The 17,350-nt window shown below is 44.7% G+C and overlaps 1 protein-coding gene across 1 annotated transcript in view; it reads left to right on the plus strand.

Annotated features, from left to right (window-relative positions):
• The window catches only part of SSRP1 (structure specific recognition protein 1), a 68,578-nt gene that overhangs the window by 29,038 nt on the left and 22,190 nt on the right, over nucleotides 1–17,350 (plus strand). The window contains exons 7-9 of the mRNA XM_073588216.1: nucleotides 5,562–5,690; nucleotides 8,922–9,143; nucleotides 9,966–10,038. Coding sequence (XP_073444317.1) covers nucleotides 5,562–5,690; nucleotides 8,922–9,143; nucleotides 9,966–10,038 — 424 coding nt within the window. The remainder of the gene's footprint in view (nucleotides 1–5,561; nucleotides 5,691–8,921; nucleotides 9,144–9,965; nucleotides 10,039–17,350) is intronic.

The following is a 17,350-nucleotide window of genomic DNA, read 5'->3' on the forward strand; positions in this document are numbered from 1 at the left end:
CTCTTCGGATCCCAGCTGGACCAGATTATTAAGGACGCCACTGGGGGCACGAGTTCCCTCCTCCCTCAGTCCAAGTCTCGCAGACCTCCGCTAAGACGTCAGTCTCGGCCCTTTCGGTCTTTCCGCCGCTTCAATACGGCAGAGAACTTCTCTAACCAACAGAGACCGCAGGCATGCCAGGATAGGAAGAAGGTGCCTTTCAGACCCACTCCTTCCTGGCGGTCTCACTCCTCCCAGGTCAGATCCTCCAGGTCCAGATCTGGACGGTCCACATCAGCATGTCTATCAACGGACCCCCGGGGGTCCTTCCCAATTAGGAGGTCGACTCCTTTTCTTCAGAGACGTCTGGCTTGCCTCAGTAGAGGACACTTGGGTCAGGGAAGTTGTATCATCAGGATACAAGATAGACTTAGTTTCTTGTCCCCGGGATCGTTTTTTCGAGTCCCGACCTCCAAAGGATCCTGCCTTAGTTCTGGGGTTCTTTGCGTCCATCGCTTTTCTCCTCAATTCCGGAGTGATTGTGCCCGTTCCCGAATCAGAACGTTTCACAGGATTTTATTCAAACCTGTTTGTGGTACCGAAAGAAGGCGGGACAGTTCGCCCATCTTGGGCCTCAAGTTACTCAACTAGAGAGTCCGACTGCGTCACTTCCGAATGGAGTCTCTTCGGTCGGTAATCGCTTCCATGGAGATGCAGGAGTTCATGTGTTCAATAGACATTCAAGATGCCTATCTACATCTTCCCATATTCTCCGGGCATCAGAAGTTCCTGCGTTGTGCGATTCGCCAGGAACATTACCAGTTCGTTGCACTGCCGTTCGGTCTCGCCACCGCACCCAGAGTATTTACAAAGATCATGGCGGCGTTGATGGCCTTGTTGAGAATCAGAGGTCTCCTTCTCTTTCCGTACCTCGACGACATTCTGATCAAAGCTCCATCCTTTCATCAAGCTCGCCAAAGTCTTACCATCGTCCTCGGCACCCTGTCCAATTTCGGGTGGCTCGTCTACAGGAAGAAGCCCTGTCTTGTCCCGACACAACGTCTTGTGTTTCTGGGTCTATTGTTCGACACTCGGCGATCGAGGGTTTTTCTCCCACAAGAAAAAATTGGCTCTCTGCAGCGGGATGTACGATTGTTGCAGATCATACGACTTCCATCTCCGAACAACCATGAAAGTCCTGGGAAAGATGGTGGCGGCAATAAAGGCGGTTCCCTTTGCCCAATTTCACTCCAGACCTCTCCAACACGCCATCCTGTCTCGGGGGAACAGGTCTGTCCTTTCCCTGGATCACCCATTTCGACTTTCATACCGGGTCAAGCGGTCACTCAACTGGTGGTTGACGTCACCTCTCATCCTCTTGGGTCGGTCTTTTCTTCCCATTCACTGGCAGATTGTAACAACGGATGCCAGCCTCCTCGGCTGGGGTGCAGTGTTCCGCAATCACACTGTTCAGGGTCGATGGTCGACTCAGGAATCAGCTCTGTCGATCAACGTCCTAGAGATACGAGCGATCCATCTGGCTCCCGTCCACTGGGAGAGGCTCCTCAGGGGCCTGCCTGTCCGGATTCAGACAGACAATGCCACAGCGGTGGCATATGTCAACCGCCAAGGAGGGACACGAAGTGTCTCAGCCCTGGCAGAAGTGTCCAAGATTATTCATTGGGCAGAGATTTCCGTTCCGACAATTTCCGCGGTACACATCCGGTGTAGACAACTGGGCCGCCGATTTTCTCAGCCGCGAGGGTCTCACGGCGGGAGATTGGTCCCTACATCCGGAGGTGTTTCATCTGCTTTGCCGTCGATGGGGAACCCCGGATGTAGACCTGCTGGCGTCTCGCCTCAACAGGAAAGTCCCACAGTTTGGTTCCAGGTCTCGAGACCCTCTGGCAGTGGGCGCCGACGCTCTGGCCGTTCCTTGGTCACAGTTTGAACTCCCTATCTGTTCCCTCCCCTGCCTCTTCTTCCCAAGCTGTTGAAGATCAAAGCAGAAGGAATTCCAGTCATTTTCATCGCAGAATTGGCCCAGAAGGTCTTGGTTCGCGGACATTGTCAACCTTCTTGCGGATGCCCCCTGGAAGCTTCCAGACAGGGCAGATCTGCTGTCTCAAGGCACGATTTGCCACCCCAATCCTCGGCCGCTCACTTTAATGGCGTGGCTGTTGAGACCAAGGTTTTGAAACGGGCAGGATTCTCCGATCAAGTAATTCATACCATGATCCGAGCCAGAAAGCCATCATCTTCCAAAGTTTATTACTATACTTGGGAGACCTATTTCACTTGGTGTAAGGCCAATGTCATCGCGCCCATGTGTTTTTCGCTCCCTTCTGTTCTGGCGTTTCTTCAGGCAGGGCTGGATGCTGGGCTTGCCCTCAGTTCTTTGAAGGGTCAAGTTTCGGCGCTGTTCATTTTATTTCAGAAGACGGCCTCCCGCCCTCAGGTCAAAATCTTTCTTCAGGGCATGGCTCACACGGCTCCTCCGTACCGAGCGCCCGTGGATCCATGGGATCTTAATCTGGTTCTTGAGGTTCTGCAAGGTCCTCCTTTTGAACCTCTCAGGGATGTTTCCCTTTCTCTCCTTTCTTGGAAGGTAGCTTTTCTGGTGACCATCACTTCCATCCGGCGCCTGTCGGAATTGGCGGCTTTCTTGCCGCTCTCCTTATTTGGTACTTCACCAGGATGAGGTACTTCTGCGGCTTCCGCCCTCTTTCCTTCCGAAGGTGGTGTCCTCTTTTCACCTCAATGAGGATATTGTTCTGCCGTCCTTCTGTCCGAGTCCAACTCATCCTCGGGAGCGGTCCTTGAACAAGCTGGATCTGGTCAGGGCGATGAGAGTCTATCTAGCTAGGATGACTTCCTTGCGAAAGACAGTCTTTTCATCATTCCAGATGGGTCGCGGAAAGGTCACCCAGCTTCAAAGGCCACTTGCTTCCTGGATCAGATCGGCAATTTTGGAGGCCTACCGGGTTAAGCATTGAGTGGCTCCTCCAGGGATCACAGCGCACTCTACCCGGGCAGTGGGTGCCTCCTAGGCGGTACGCCACAGAGCTTCCGCGCTGCAGCTTTGCAAAGCTGCAACCTTGTCTTCGGTTCACATGTTTGTGAAATTCTACTACGTCCACACCTACGCTTCGGCGGATGCCAGCCTAGGTAGAAGGATTCTGCAGGCTGCGGTGGTGAGTCCGCTGGCCTGATGGAAGTTTGTTTTCCCACCCCAGGGACTACTTTGGGACGTCCCATGGTCTCTGTGTCCCCCAATAAGGCGACCGAGAAAACAGGATTTTTGGGTTGCTTACCGTAAAATCTGTTTCTCGTAGCCTTCATTGGGGGACACAGCACCCTCCCATGTTCTACAACTCCTGTTCTTGCTTTGGTTGATTGGTTACAGTTGAGTTTTGTTCTGTTTTCAATCTATTCTGTTACTTCTCCTACTGCTTTCTCACTAACTGAGGAATTCCCTGCCGGTCGGTGGGGTGTACACTGCGGAGGAGGAGCTAACTTTTTTTGTGCATAGTGTCAGCCTCCTAGTGGCAGCAGCATACACCCATGGTCTCTGTGTCCCCCAATGAAGGCTACGAGAAACAGATTTTACGGTAAGCAACCCAAAAATCCTGTTTTATATTATGCCTCCCGTTGTAATGAAAGTAAGTATGCTGTATTAAAGCCTGGAACGAGAATATATGATTATATGAGAAGAAATGTCTTAGAGGTGCCGTGGGTGCTGGCCTGTTTGTAACTGTCACTATGAGGCACGATAAGAAAATAGGTCCATGAAACGTCTCTCTGGGACTGCAAAAATATAAATAAACTTCATCTGTAAAGGATTATTCAGTTGAGTGCCAGGTTACTTTATTATTCTCTTTGGTCATGTGACGGGAATTCCGACTACGCTCTGTGTGTCAATTGTGGCCATTATAATGTAAGCCTATGGAGCATCAGAACGAGGCTCTACAGGGTTACACTGTAATAGTGACTTTTTACATAAGCCCCAGTGTGACCTCAAGAGTCAGAAAAGAAATCACATGACTTGAAAAAGAATCGGAGTGGTGGTGGTGAAGATGGCGATCGTGAGTATATTATCGCACTTACAGTACACTGCACTAACGTACACTGGTTAATTCACAAAAAAATAACAGTGCTTCCTTAAAGGGAACCTGTCGCTTCCTCTCTTTAAAAAAAAAAAAAAAAAAAAAAAAACTTGCCACCTTTTACTTTTCCTAAGGATTTATTCATGTATGTGTCTCGAAAATATGGTGTCATTCCTGATGTTTCCAATGTGGTCCAAAATTCTCTTGCGTCTTTCCCAATTTAATGTAAGGGGCATATATATTATCCCTTTGGTTTATAATCCTGACTGTTTTTTTCTGTTGATGCCCTTGCCAGCCGATGTTCACCTTTCTTAGTCCTACACACATTTATGTGGGATGGATGCCACTATGCCATGACTGGAGTATTGCTAGATAAGGGCTGGCTCTGCCATCCGCTTTTTTTTTTTTTTTGCATATAAATGTTGTTCCTGTTTTAAGACATACAGTATTTTCAGTTTTTCACACTTTTTTGTTAATTATATAATTCCACATGTGTTAATTCATACTTTTGATGACTTCAGAGTGAATCTACATTTCTCATAGTAATGAAAATAAAGAAAACACTTTGAATGAGGTGTGTCCAAACTTTTGGTCTGTACTGTATGTGTGTGTAATATATATATATACACACACACTATGACTTATCTCAGCTAAGACAAAGCCTAGATCCTCAGGCTACATTCACACCATGGGCGTAGCCAGGATCAAACCTGGGGGAGCGGGGGGCAGAACCTCATACTGCACTCCTCAGCTGCTGTAGAACCTCATACTGCACCCCCCTACACTTGAAAATAAAGCCTGCACCTTAAGATGTGGTGAATGCAGTCTATTCCAACTATCAATTGATTTTGATGTGTTGCTGAAGACGAGCAATGCCTGTCCTGGGCGTCCTTTTGGGCAGCTATGAGGTGTACCTGACTGGTGCTAAAAAAAAAAAAAAAAAAGGAGTGTTAGTCTGTGTACTACCCGGCTTTCATTGTTTTAGGTACAGATACGATATGGATAGACAGATATGGATAAATGGATAGAGCAGATTTCTAATCTGCTTTTGCTATTGAAAACATCTATGAGCTCAAAAACCTTTCAGGTGATGCAGTTTTTTAAAAAGCTGATCTGCTTTAGCAGTTGAAAAACGTATCCTCAAAAAACGCAGGAAAAACGCTGTGTGTGAATGTAGCCTTAGATCAGGAATAGAACAGTCATTTATAGGACATTTCATAACTTTCCCAAATTCCTATGAAAAAATATTCAGCACATTCTGCATTGAACTACTGTACCCAATTTATTATATATTTTAGGAGTCGGTCCATTTTATACCGACTCCACCAAAATGAGCACCGACTCCGACTCCACAGCCCTGGTTGTAGCCGCACATGTTCTGGTGAGATGGCATTTTCTTCTGTTTCCTCTGTCTTTTGGTGATATGTCTCTTGCACTGAGTTTTTTTTTTTTTTTTTTTTTTTTTAATCTCCTCAGAGAAGAAGTTGAAAAGCGATTTGACGGAAAGTTAAAGAAGAATATGTCAGGGTGTTTGTACGAGATGGTTAGTCGCGTGATGAAGGCTCTTGTAAACCGTAAAATCACAGTACCAGGAAACTTCCAAGGGTGAGACTTAAGAAATATATATGCTGCTCTAATCTCAAGTTAGGCCAGGTTCACATAGTGTTAATGCAGTCCGTTCAACGCATAGCGTTGACTGGCTTGCGTTAACGCGATCATTATTAGGCAGTAGCGTTATGCGATCCCGCTAGCGCAGATGCTTCATCTGCGCTAGCAGTGACGGACGCTGCAGACCGCGTCCGAAGGTCCGTCACAGAATGGCGACACATTGCTAACACGTGCCGATTATGACATGCGTTGGCGAATCGCTCTTCTATTGCAGTCTATGGGTGCGTTAACGCGTCCGTTACATAGCGTTAGTGCCGCTATGTAACGGATGTGTTAAACGCACCCCCCCTAAACGTAATATGAACCCAGCCATGTTTGTGGGGGACTGGATTTAGTATATCCCTTAACTGAGTTTTAGACAGTTTTTCACCCTTCGGTCTTGATTTTATTTAATATCTGAAACACCTTAATAATATTACCATACAACTCATTCCATAGCTAGTTGCCCCTTAAGTTCTTCCCATTTTCATAAATGGGTTATTGTGCTTATAAATGCATGCGTTTTTGCAATTTACTGCATGTTAAACTTTTCAGGCATTTTTGAGATATTAACACCTTTCGGCTCTTGGCTTTGGAGACTGACCACCACAGCTAGAGAGCAGAACAAGCCCAGTGTATAGAAGCGCTTTTCTGTTGAGCTGGTACGCACTGTTTTGAAGCTGGCCAGGATCGCTGAAGTGAGCTGTCGCCTCCTAATCCCGGCCTGCTTTGGTGCAGCAGTGTTTACAAGCTAAACAGCAGCGGTGGGCGGTCATCTAGGAAACAAGCTATTAACATTTTTCTTAATATCTTAAGAACATCTGCAAATTTTAATTAGCAGTAAATTGCAATACAGCTTGTTTTTACAAGCACTATCTGTCAATGTCCTCTAAGAAGGATTCCTTCATGACATATATATACGTCATATGTCGTTTCTCACCCTTAGCAGGCTTCAGCGCTAACCCTGCATGTTTTCTGATTCGATCAGCTGTCATGTGCCCCTAACAACCGTGGGTGGAATCGCAATCCATGTTAAATGCCGCTGTCAATCTCTGGCACCCTAATGCACTTGTGAAAAATGCATGACAAGTGGATGGTAACCTGTATGTGATCTGTTTTATGCAAACCCATTGACTTTTAATGAGCAAGTCTGATCCAGTAAATGAGCCAGAGAGGCGAATACGGCAAATTTTTTTGTTTGTTTTTGTGTTTTTTTAACATGCAGACGATTGTTCCATGTGTATAATGGGAAAAAAAAATGTTCATGTGAACTACCACATTGACGTGCATTGCTCAGAGTAATGTTTAGACAAACGAGCCCTAAGGCATGGATTGATATCTTAATCTTTCACAGATCTTAGAGGTTTTCCACTACTTTAGCATTGATAACCTATCCTTAGGATAGGTCATCAATGTCTGATAAGTCTGGGTCCAGCACCCGACACCCACGCCGATCAGCTGTTATGGGTGTTTTGGCCACCTGCTGGAAGTACTCGCGGAGCTGACAGCCTTTTCTATTGATTTTGAAAGGGAGGCGGATGTGTAGTACCCAGCGGCGGCCTCTACCAAAAGACTGAGCGTCTCTGCAAGTGAATAGTTCCTGCTGGCAGTCACCGACACTAACAGCTGATAAGCGGGTGTCTCACCCCGACCGATCAGATATTGATGACCTATCCTAATGATAGGTTTATCAATGCTAAAGTTGTGGATAACCTCTTTTTATCCCCTTACTGCCATCGGACGGGATAGTTTGTCCGATGGCAGTACCCCCCTCTTTGATGTGTGCTCCGGCGGTGAGCCCGCATCATAGCCTGGACATGTCAGCTGTTTTGAACAGCTGACATGTGCCCGCAATATGCACGTGTGGAATCGCGGTCCACCCGCGTCTATTAACTAGTTAAATACCGCTGTCAAACTCTGACAGCAGCATTTATCATGCGCTTCAGACCATCGGGCCTGAAAACTGAAATACGCGCATTGCTGACCCCCATCACGTGATCGGGGGTCATCGGCATAACAACCAAAAGCCTCCTGGAGACCTCTGTGGTTGTTGATGCCAGATTGCTATGAGCGCCACCCTGTGGTCGGCGCTTAAAGCAATGCAGTAGTTCTGTTACATAGAGGTGATCTGGGCATTGCCTCTATGTAGCAGGTCCGATCGACCTATGGCAGCGTCTAGTCTCCCATGGAGGCTATTGAAGCATTCCAAAAGTTTAAAGAAAAATATATATTTTTTTTTTTTAGATTTTTAAAACTATAAGTTTAAATCACCCCCCTTTCTCCCCATCAAAATATAACCATGAAAAAAATCAAACATAGACATATTTGGTGTCGCCGCGTTCAGAATAAAAGGATTTATCTGATTGCTAAACGGCGAAGCGATTAAAAAAATCGAAACACCAGAATTACATTTTTTTTGGTCACTGCGACATTGCATTAAAAGGAAATAACGGTCGATCAAAAGAACGTTTCTGCACAAAAGTAGTATCATTAAAAACATCAGTTCGGCACGCAAAAAATAAGCCCTGATCCAACCCGAGATCACAAAAAATGGGGACGCTACGGGTCTTAAAAAATGGCGCTTTTTTTTTTTTTTTTTTTTTTTTAAAGCAAACTTTGGAATTTCTTTTCACCACCTAGATAAAAGGCCTAAACACGTTTGTTGTCTATGAGCTCGTAATGACCTGGAGAACCATAATGGCAGGTAAGTTTTAGCATTTAGTGAACCTAGCAAAAAACCAAACAGAAAACAAGTGTGGGATTGCACTTTTGTTTTGCAATTTCACCGCACTTGGAATTTTTTTCCCCGTTTTCTGATACACGGCATGCTAAAACCAATGATGTCATTCAAAAGTACAACTCGTCCTGCAAAAAATAAGCCCTCAAATGGCCATATTAACAGAAAAATAAAGTTATAGCTCTGGGAAGAAGGGGAGCGAAAAACGCTAACGCAAAACCGAAAAAGGCTCCGGTCGTGAAGGGGTTAAAGTTACCGTGGGTTGGGTAAAATAGCTATCAATTCCCTTTTAGAACATTTAGGGCGTAGCTGGACAATTGCTTTTCAGCTATACCGCTAGTGACTAGCTAGCTCAGGGGGAACCTCATTGGGGTGTGTTTTTTTTTTCTCGCAGGGCAAGTGCATTTCTACTTAACTGTCCACCATGTAAACACCTCTTGCTCTTTTTCCAGGCACTCTGGAGCACAGTGCATCACATGCTCATACAAAGCCAGCTCAGGACTGCTGTATCCCCTGGAGCGGGGTTTTATATACGTGCACAAGCCACCCGTCCACATTCGTTTTGATGAAGTTAATTGTGTGAACTTTGCCCGTGGCACCACAACAACTCGATCGTTTGATTTTGAAATAGAGACGAAACAAGCATCACAATACACTTTCAGCAACATTGAAAGGTTGGTTGTATTGCAAATGTATGGGATTTGTACCTGGATATAACTGTTGTATGGGCTACAGTGGCATTAGACCCCCATGCCTGGCATTGTTACTGGAGTTGGTGTTTCCATTATATCTATAGTACATCCACCCTTTTCATTCGACCAAGGGCGGATGTGCAGTACCCGGCCACCATACAGTTGATGTAGCTATGATATGCGGCTCCACACCACCAACGATCCGGTATTGATGAGCTATTGTAAGGCTATGCCCTGAAAAAAAAAAAGTGCTGAAAAAAACCCTTTTACACTGATAATTGTGAAGAAGCATTCTTAAACTCTCGTGTCACGATTATCTTGTGTTAAGTCCGCCGATCACTCGATGATTGAGCAAACCGCTTATTCATCACGGGAAGTTGTGTTTTGTGCAGCGCAGAATAAATCCTCTCTCTCGGTGGTTCATTGTCCTGTGAAAAGAAAACACATTGTCGAGAACTTCGCTATGCCTATGTACACTGAGCGATCTACAGATCTGTGTACATAGAAAACTGCAATCTGCCTGTGTAAACTGGCTATTAACGACCACTGATCTGTACCAGAGGACAGATTGGCCGACGTTTAAGTCCACCCATGAAGTCAGTGTAACGGTGCCTTAGTAGCTGCAGGGCCCCAGATCAGCACTAGGTGACCATATTATGACAGTCATCAGTGGTGTGTCCGCATCGGTAGAATTGGACGCTTCTGTGACTACCAGCCCTGCCAAAGACGTGTAATGGATTTATTGTCGTGTACTTTTTGTTGGTATATGTGACTTGTTCTAACTACTAATTATTTTTTATCCAGGGAGGAATATGGGAAACTCTTTGATTTTGTCAATGCAAAGAAACTAAACATCAAAAACAGAGGCTTGAAAGAGGTATTCTTGCTTTACTACGGCTTTGCCTTATCTCTTTAGGTTTTCACTTCGTTTTTTATGGTAATCCCCTCTTTTGCCTTTTCATGTGATAGAAGTCACAGGTCAGCACCCTCTGCCCCAGGCCCAGGTTATACGTTTGCCGTGTGCATTTGTAATGTGCGTTTTTACAAGGGCTTGCAAGCATGGAACGTGACGCTGGAGTAACAAGACGGAGGCATCACTGCCTAAAATGCCAATATTATGGCAAAAAAGCATATTGCCTGATCATGGCCCCCAAGACATATATTCTTCCATATCTGCCATATAGATGTTCTAAACCCTTTAACTAGAATTACAAGAAGGTTATAGTTTCTGCAGCTGCTTCTTCCACTTGCAAAATGAGTTTTCGAAGTGTCTGCTATTGGCAGTCTAGTGTCATGTCCAAATCCTAAGTCCATGTGCCCTGCTTTTGCTCCAAACCCAGATATGAATGCATGCGTGCATGGTTTTTTCCTGCAGTGTTTGTCACCTGTTGAAACACAGCCAAAAGGTATCTCTGCACTAGTCATGTCCAGTGACAGGCAATATTGTCCAGTATGAACAGGACGAGGTCAGGATATGTAATCAGCCCCTGGATGTAACCGAGCAATAATAGCAAGCAGAGATCTTCACATATGAGTACTTGATACGCGGAGTATATTGAAATTGTTCCATGACATATAATAGGTTAAGTGGTAACACTGAATGCTGTAGGACATACATTACTGACAGTCGTAGACCTGTACATAAAATGTTTGTATTAATTTTCTGTAGATTTTCATGTGTGTATGCTTGAGTGTGATGGGTTTGTGCATTTGTTTCAGAAACAAAAATCCTCCATCTCTCTCCTGACAAAGCTGGAACTACATACTATTCTATGATAGCTATAGTTGTGAGTCCACTGTGTTAATGGGGGTATCATCCCACTGCCCACCCATTCCATCAGAGATTGCCGGCTGTGTCGTATCTGCATGGACACACAGCAGTTCATCAGTTTATAGTGTAATAATAAGCAAAAGGCCACCCCTGGGGAAAGAGGTCACTGGTAGCCTGCCTACTTAGGAGAAAGGGCTCCTGCAGTTACTAGCGGGAGAAAGGTGAAGCTGTGCTGTGAAAACTGGGGAGCCACTGCTTCGTGAGAAATTCGACATGCACGGCTTTGGTTACTGGGAATGCGGTATGTTAGTGGCTACTTTGCTAAGCGACGCTCTGTCATACCTTATTTCACATATGAGACATGTACATCTTTTTATATTCCCTAGCCCCTGCCTGGTTTTGTGGAGAGATATAGATATATATATGTGTATATATAGTTTTGTACAGAGCTTATTTATTGTACTAAGGTGTTGTAATGTCCATTGCAGGTGTTTACGTGGTTAAGATTGTGCATGTGAATATATATCTGACTCCCTAACTAAAGTACTTAGTGAAAGGATCATTAATCCTAGAAATAACTCATTATTTCATCATCAAATATGTTCCCCTCGGCTGCATATCTCGCAGCTGTACCACAGCCACAACATATGCAGGGATTGGCTGTTTGTTAGGCAGTCCATGCATGTGTTGCAGCAGTGGTACAGCCGTGAGATATGCAGGCGCAGATACTCGAACCTAACTTCCGAGCACGCCGAAGACCCTCAGTTAACACACGAGCATGCTCAGATAACACGTTATCCAAGCATGTTCACTCATCACTAGTGGAGAGCTGTCCCCGGGAGTACATCAGACAGCACTCACACTAAACATTGACCCAATAAAGCCAATAGGACAGAGAAAATCACAGCATGCACAACTTTTGTCCACTTCTCAGATGAGTCTCGTCTTTACCCTATGAAATGGGTTTATCAAAAATGAACAGCGCACAGGTATAAAATGGATTTGGCTGTGATGTAAAACACATGTTTACACTGGTTAAACACACAAGTTTTTCATCGTTAGCTTAAATGATGCCTTATCTCTTGCTAATCGGCTCCATCTTTGGCTGGTGACTGGCCACAGGCCCGTCCCGTTAGCCTTTAGGGCTAGTAATTTCCACTCTTTTATTTATTTTTTTTTTTTCTGCAGAGGGGGCTGCAGCCAGTTGCCACACACCAGCTAGTGAATAGGACAGAGGACATGGCTGTGCTCGTCAGACAGAGAAGATTGCTTTATACAGTTGAAACCAGAAGCTTACATACACTATTTAAAAAGACACATATACTTGTTTTTCTCAATATCTGACATGAAATCAGAATAAACCTTTCCCGTTTTAGGTCAAATAGGATTACCATAATTATTATTTGCCAAATGCCAGAAAGAGAGAATGTTTTAAGGCATTTTTATTACATAATTCAAAGTCAAACGTTTACATACACAAAGGCCTCTTTCACACTTCCGTTTTTGACAATCAGTCAAGATCCGCCAATTTTGAAAAAAAAACGGATCCGCCATTTTTCTTTGCAGATCCGTTTTTTCCCCCATTGACTTTCATTATTGGCGGATCCTGACTGATTGCCGTCCGTTGCATCCGTTTTTTTGAGGATCCGCCAGAATGTTAGTGTCCGTCAACATCCTCAAAGATTTCCAAACGGAGCTTGCAACGTTTTTTTGGCCGGCGGATCCTCCAGACACTGAATTAACCCCAAATTCTGTCTGGGTGCCGGACAAAAAAATCTCTCTCTCTTTCACTCTTTCTCTCCTTCTCTCTCTCCTTCTGTTCCCGGCCAGCAGTTCCTTTAAATTTCCTCATTTTCAGGATCCGTCTAATTCACATCAGTTGAGAACGGATCTGCTTGTCTGCCTTTTTGGCGGATTTAAACTGATGCAAATAACTGAAGTGTGAAAGAGGCCTAAGATTACTATGCCTTTTAAACAATTCTTTTTTTTTAAATTCGTTTATTGAACCTCAGGACACAAAGAATGTACAACATACACAATGGCTTATGATAACAAGCATTATAGATAGCACACATGTTTCCGTCCATTGTAAAATATAATACAAAGAAATTGCACACTCTTATAAACAAGGTGATATGTGCATCTTTCCAAGCACACATGAAGGATAATTGCTTATACATTTTCCAACATATATATCAATCCAATTTCACAAACCTTGTCATATCACTCAAATAAAATCTAACTAAAATTCTTAAACTACAACTACCACTACATCAACTAGTATCTACTATTTCCGCAGCCTGGTCTCCTATATCATATTATGTCGCGTGTGATGTCTCAGCCTTGTAAAGTGAGGTGAGAGGAATTCCACCTCTCCCAAATCTTTTCAAATTTTCCCGGGCATCCCCTATTTTGATATAACGTGCGCTCATATGGAACAATCGAATTTACCAACTCGATCCAGAATCTAAGGGAAGGACATGAGCCCCCCCATCCACCGCAATGCCAGCGCCTTCCGTGCCATAAACAGCGTCTCACGCAGGAAGACCCCAGTATAGCGATCCCAATTCTCCTCCCCCCATACTCCAAACAAGCAGACCAATGGCTCTAGAGGGACAGGGGCCTGCACCAGGGATGTCAGTAGTGTAGTCACCTCTTTCCATTAATGTAGGATAGTGGGACACTGCCACATCATATGAATAAAATCCGCATCTGGCGAGTGACATCGCATGCATTCTGATGATTGAAGCCGACCCATCCTAAAAAGGCCAACGGAGTCAAATATGATTGATTTATTATATACAATTGTATCATTCTGTTATTAATAGATGGTGATACTCCAGTCGGAGACTCTAGAATCTCCTCCCGCTCTCTTTGTGTATTAGGGATGAGTCGTTCCCACTTCCTCTCAACAGAGCTTATGGCCGATTCTGCCCCTACTGATAGCATGTATGTATCCAAAGAGGATATGAGACCCTGGGGACCCTGCGAATTAAGGATTCCTATCAGAGGTAAAGATGAAATAGTACGGTCCACACCCCTATCCCTCATATGTGATTGAAGAGCCGATCTCAACTGCAAATAACGAAAAAATTGAGATCTCAGAATATCATGTGTGACCTGTACTTGTTCAAAAGATTTTAAGATCCCTCGGTCATACAAGTCTCCCATCGAAGAGACGCCATACTGAATGCAAAAACCGTTGGATGGGTGACCCAGCAACCCCGAAAAATAGTTATTATTCCACAGGGGCATTTCAGCTATAAAATCTTTAAACCCAATTACGTTCTTGATTTGTCTCCATATTAATTGTGCCAGCCGGAGCAGGGGCAGCAGACGTGGGACATTAGTTTTCTCCAACTCCAGGAAACCTAATGGGCAATCCGCTTGTGTAGTGTGGAGCAAGTGACTTTCAGAATTGGGGAGACAATTACCCAGCATCCATTTACTTAAAGCTTTAGCCTGCCCAGCTAAGTAGTACAGGAAAAAATCTGGCAACGCCGCCCCACCTTCCTTCTTTGGTCTTTGTAAAGTGGACAGTTTAAGTTTGGGCCTAGTTTTCCCCCATATAAAGGACGTGACCAGGGAATTGAGATTAACAAAAAAGGACTTGGGCACCGCTACCGCACCGTGCTGAAGCGAGTAGCTAAATTTAGGGAGTAATATCATTTTAATCAGGTTAATGCGTCCAGCCACAGATAATGGGAGCCTACTCCAGGATGCAAATTTAACTTTAACTAGTTCCAACAATGGGTGGACATTAAGTTGTAGATCAAGCATACTATTGTTAGATATATGGATGCCCAAATATTTAAAACTAGATATAGTAGGTAGCGAGGAGAGAGCCTCCAGCTGGGGCATGGGTAAGAGGTAACAGGGCAGACTTCTCCCAATTTATATGTAGACCTGAATATTTACTTTATCTATAAGGGATATCACCTGTGGCAAAGTTTCTTCCACATCATTCAAGAATATCGCCATGTCATCGGCATATAGGCCTATGGTATTCACCCGACCTGCTATATCTATACCTCGGATGTTAGGAGAGGACCCTCTACTTCCGATATAATTCAATAGGGAACCCATCAGGTCCAGGTGCCTTCCCAGAAGCCATGTCTGTCATGGCATTTTCTATCTCCTCTGCAGTGAACACAGCATCCATAAGGGCCCGCTGCTCAGGATCTAATGTGGGGAATGATACATCTGATAGTCTAGACACCCCAAAGTGTCAGAGTCACTTTTAGATTCATATAGTGACATGTAGTAATCCTGAAAACAGCCAAGAATCTCCTCGGTTGAAGACACCAATATACCATCCGCCCTACGAATCTGTAATATCGTGTTGGAGGTGTTATGTTGGCGCACCAGATAGGCCAAGAATTTTCCCGTCTGGTTCCCCAAGTCGAAACAGGATTGACGGGTAAAGAATAGTTAACGTTTAGATTTAGTGTCCACATTTCGAGTATATAACCTCTGGGCAGCCAACCCTGTTCCCACTGGTTTTTTATATAAAATATATATATATAGCCTCTGAATCTTTCAGTCGTTGCTCCACCTCATCATCCCTCTCCGAGTTTACCCGCTTAATATAAGAGATCGTGGAGGACAAACAGCCCCTCAGATATGCCTGATATCCCATCAATTTTAACCAGAAAGGATTCAACTTCCAAGCTATCCCATTGTTTACATGCCCATATTTGAGTTTAAGGATAACCGGACTATGGTCTGAGATCCCCCTGCTTCCATGTTCTATATCAGTCACCCACATTGCCAGACCGCTAGAACCAAATATGTAGTCTATACGTGATGGAGAGCGTTTAGTGGATGAGTGGCAGGTATATTCCCTTAACTCAGAATGACGAACCCTCCAAAAATCCAACCACCCGTGACCCCCCCCATTAATAATAACGGGGTTGTAGTTGGTGGAGAGGACCCCCCAGTCGCTCCATCATCCAACCTCAATTTATCAAGACAGTTGTTCATAACCGTGTTAAAGTCTCCCATACAAATAACATCAGCGTCTGGGTAATTAAGGGCAAAACTCATTGCCTTCTGCAGAATGGATATGCGAGCCGGGGGAGGATTATAAATACACTAGCTGAAGAGCCCGGCGCTGCCCGGGCATAGTAACTAACTGTGGTTAGTTATAACAAATTATAATTATCCTCCATCCCATAGGCCCGTGCCCATATACCCATCATACATATCCTCCATCCCATAGTCGAGTGCCCATATACCCATCACACATTCTTCATCTCATAGTCCCATGCCCATATACCCATCATACATATCCTCCATCCCATAGTCCTGTGCCCATATACCCATCACACATCCTCCATCCCATAGTCCAATGCCCATATACCCATCATACATATTCGCCATCCCATAGTCGAGTGCCCATATACCCATCACACATTCTTCATCTCATAGTCCCATGCCCATATACCCATCATACATATCCTCCATCCCATAGTCCTGTGCCCATATACCCATCATACATATCTGCCATCCCATAGTCCCGTGCCCATATACCCGTCATAAATATCCTCCTTCCCATACTCCAGTGCCCATATACCCATCATACATATTCGCCATCCCATAGTCGAGTGCCCATATACCCATCACACATCCTTCATCTCATAGTCCTATGCCCATATACCCATCATACATATCCTCCATCCCATAGTCCTATGCCCATATACCCATCATACATATCTGCCATCCCATAGTCCTGTGCCCATATACCCATCATACATATCTGCCATCCCATAGTCCCGTGCCCATATACCCATCATAAATATCCTCCTTCCCATACTCCAGTGACCATATACCCATCATACATATTCGCCATCCCATAGTCGAGTGCCCATATACCCATCACACATCCTTCATCTCATAGTCCAATGCCCATATACCCATCATACATATCCTCCATCCCATAGTCCTGTGCCCATATACCCATCATACATATCTGCCATCCCATAGTCCCGTGCCCATATACCGGTCATACATATCCTCCATCCCATAGTCCAGTGCCCATATACCCATCACACATCCTCCATCCCATAGTCAACCATTATGACGACATAATGAGCGGCGAGGCTTGCAACCTATGACATCAGCGTCACCATGGCAACCATTGACATCATAATGAGAGGCGGGGCTTGATGCACACTCACTTTTTCCCCATTATGTAGATAGGGGCAAAATTGTTTGGTGAATTGGAATGCGCGGGGTTAAAATTTCGCCTCATAACGTAGCTTAGGACACTCTCGGGGTCCAGACGTGTGACTGTGCCAAATTTTGTGGCTGTAGCTGCGACGGTGCGGATGCCTATCCCGGACATACACACACTTGAGCTTTATATATTAGGTAAGACCACATATTTCCTGGTGTTTATCAATGCATGGACAAAAAT

Source organism: Dendrobates tinctorius, unplaced genomic scaffold, assembly GCF_039654945.1.
Source record: "Dendrobates tinctorius isolate UK_male_01 unplaced genomic scaffold, ASM3965494v1 ptg000103l, whole genome shotgun sequence".
Taxonomy (NCBI): Eukaryota; Metazoa; Chordata; class Amphibia; order Anura; family Dendrobatidae; genus Dendrobates; species Dendrobates tinctorius.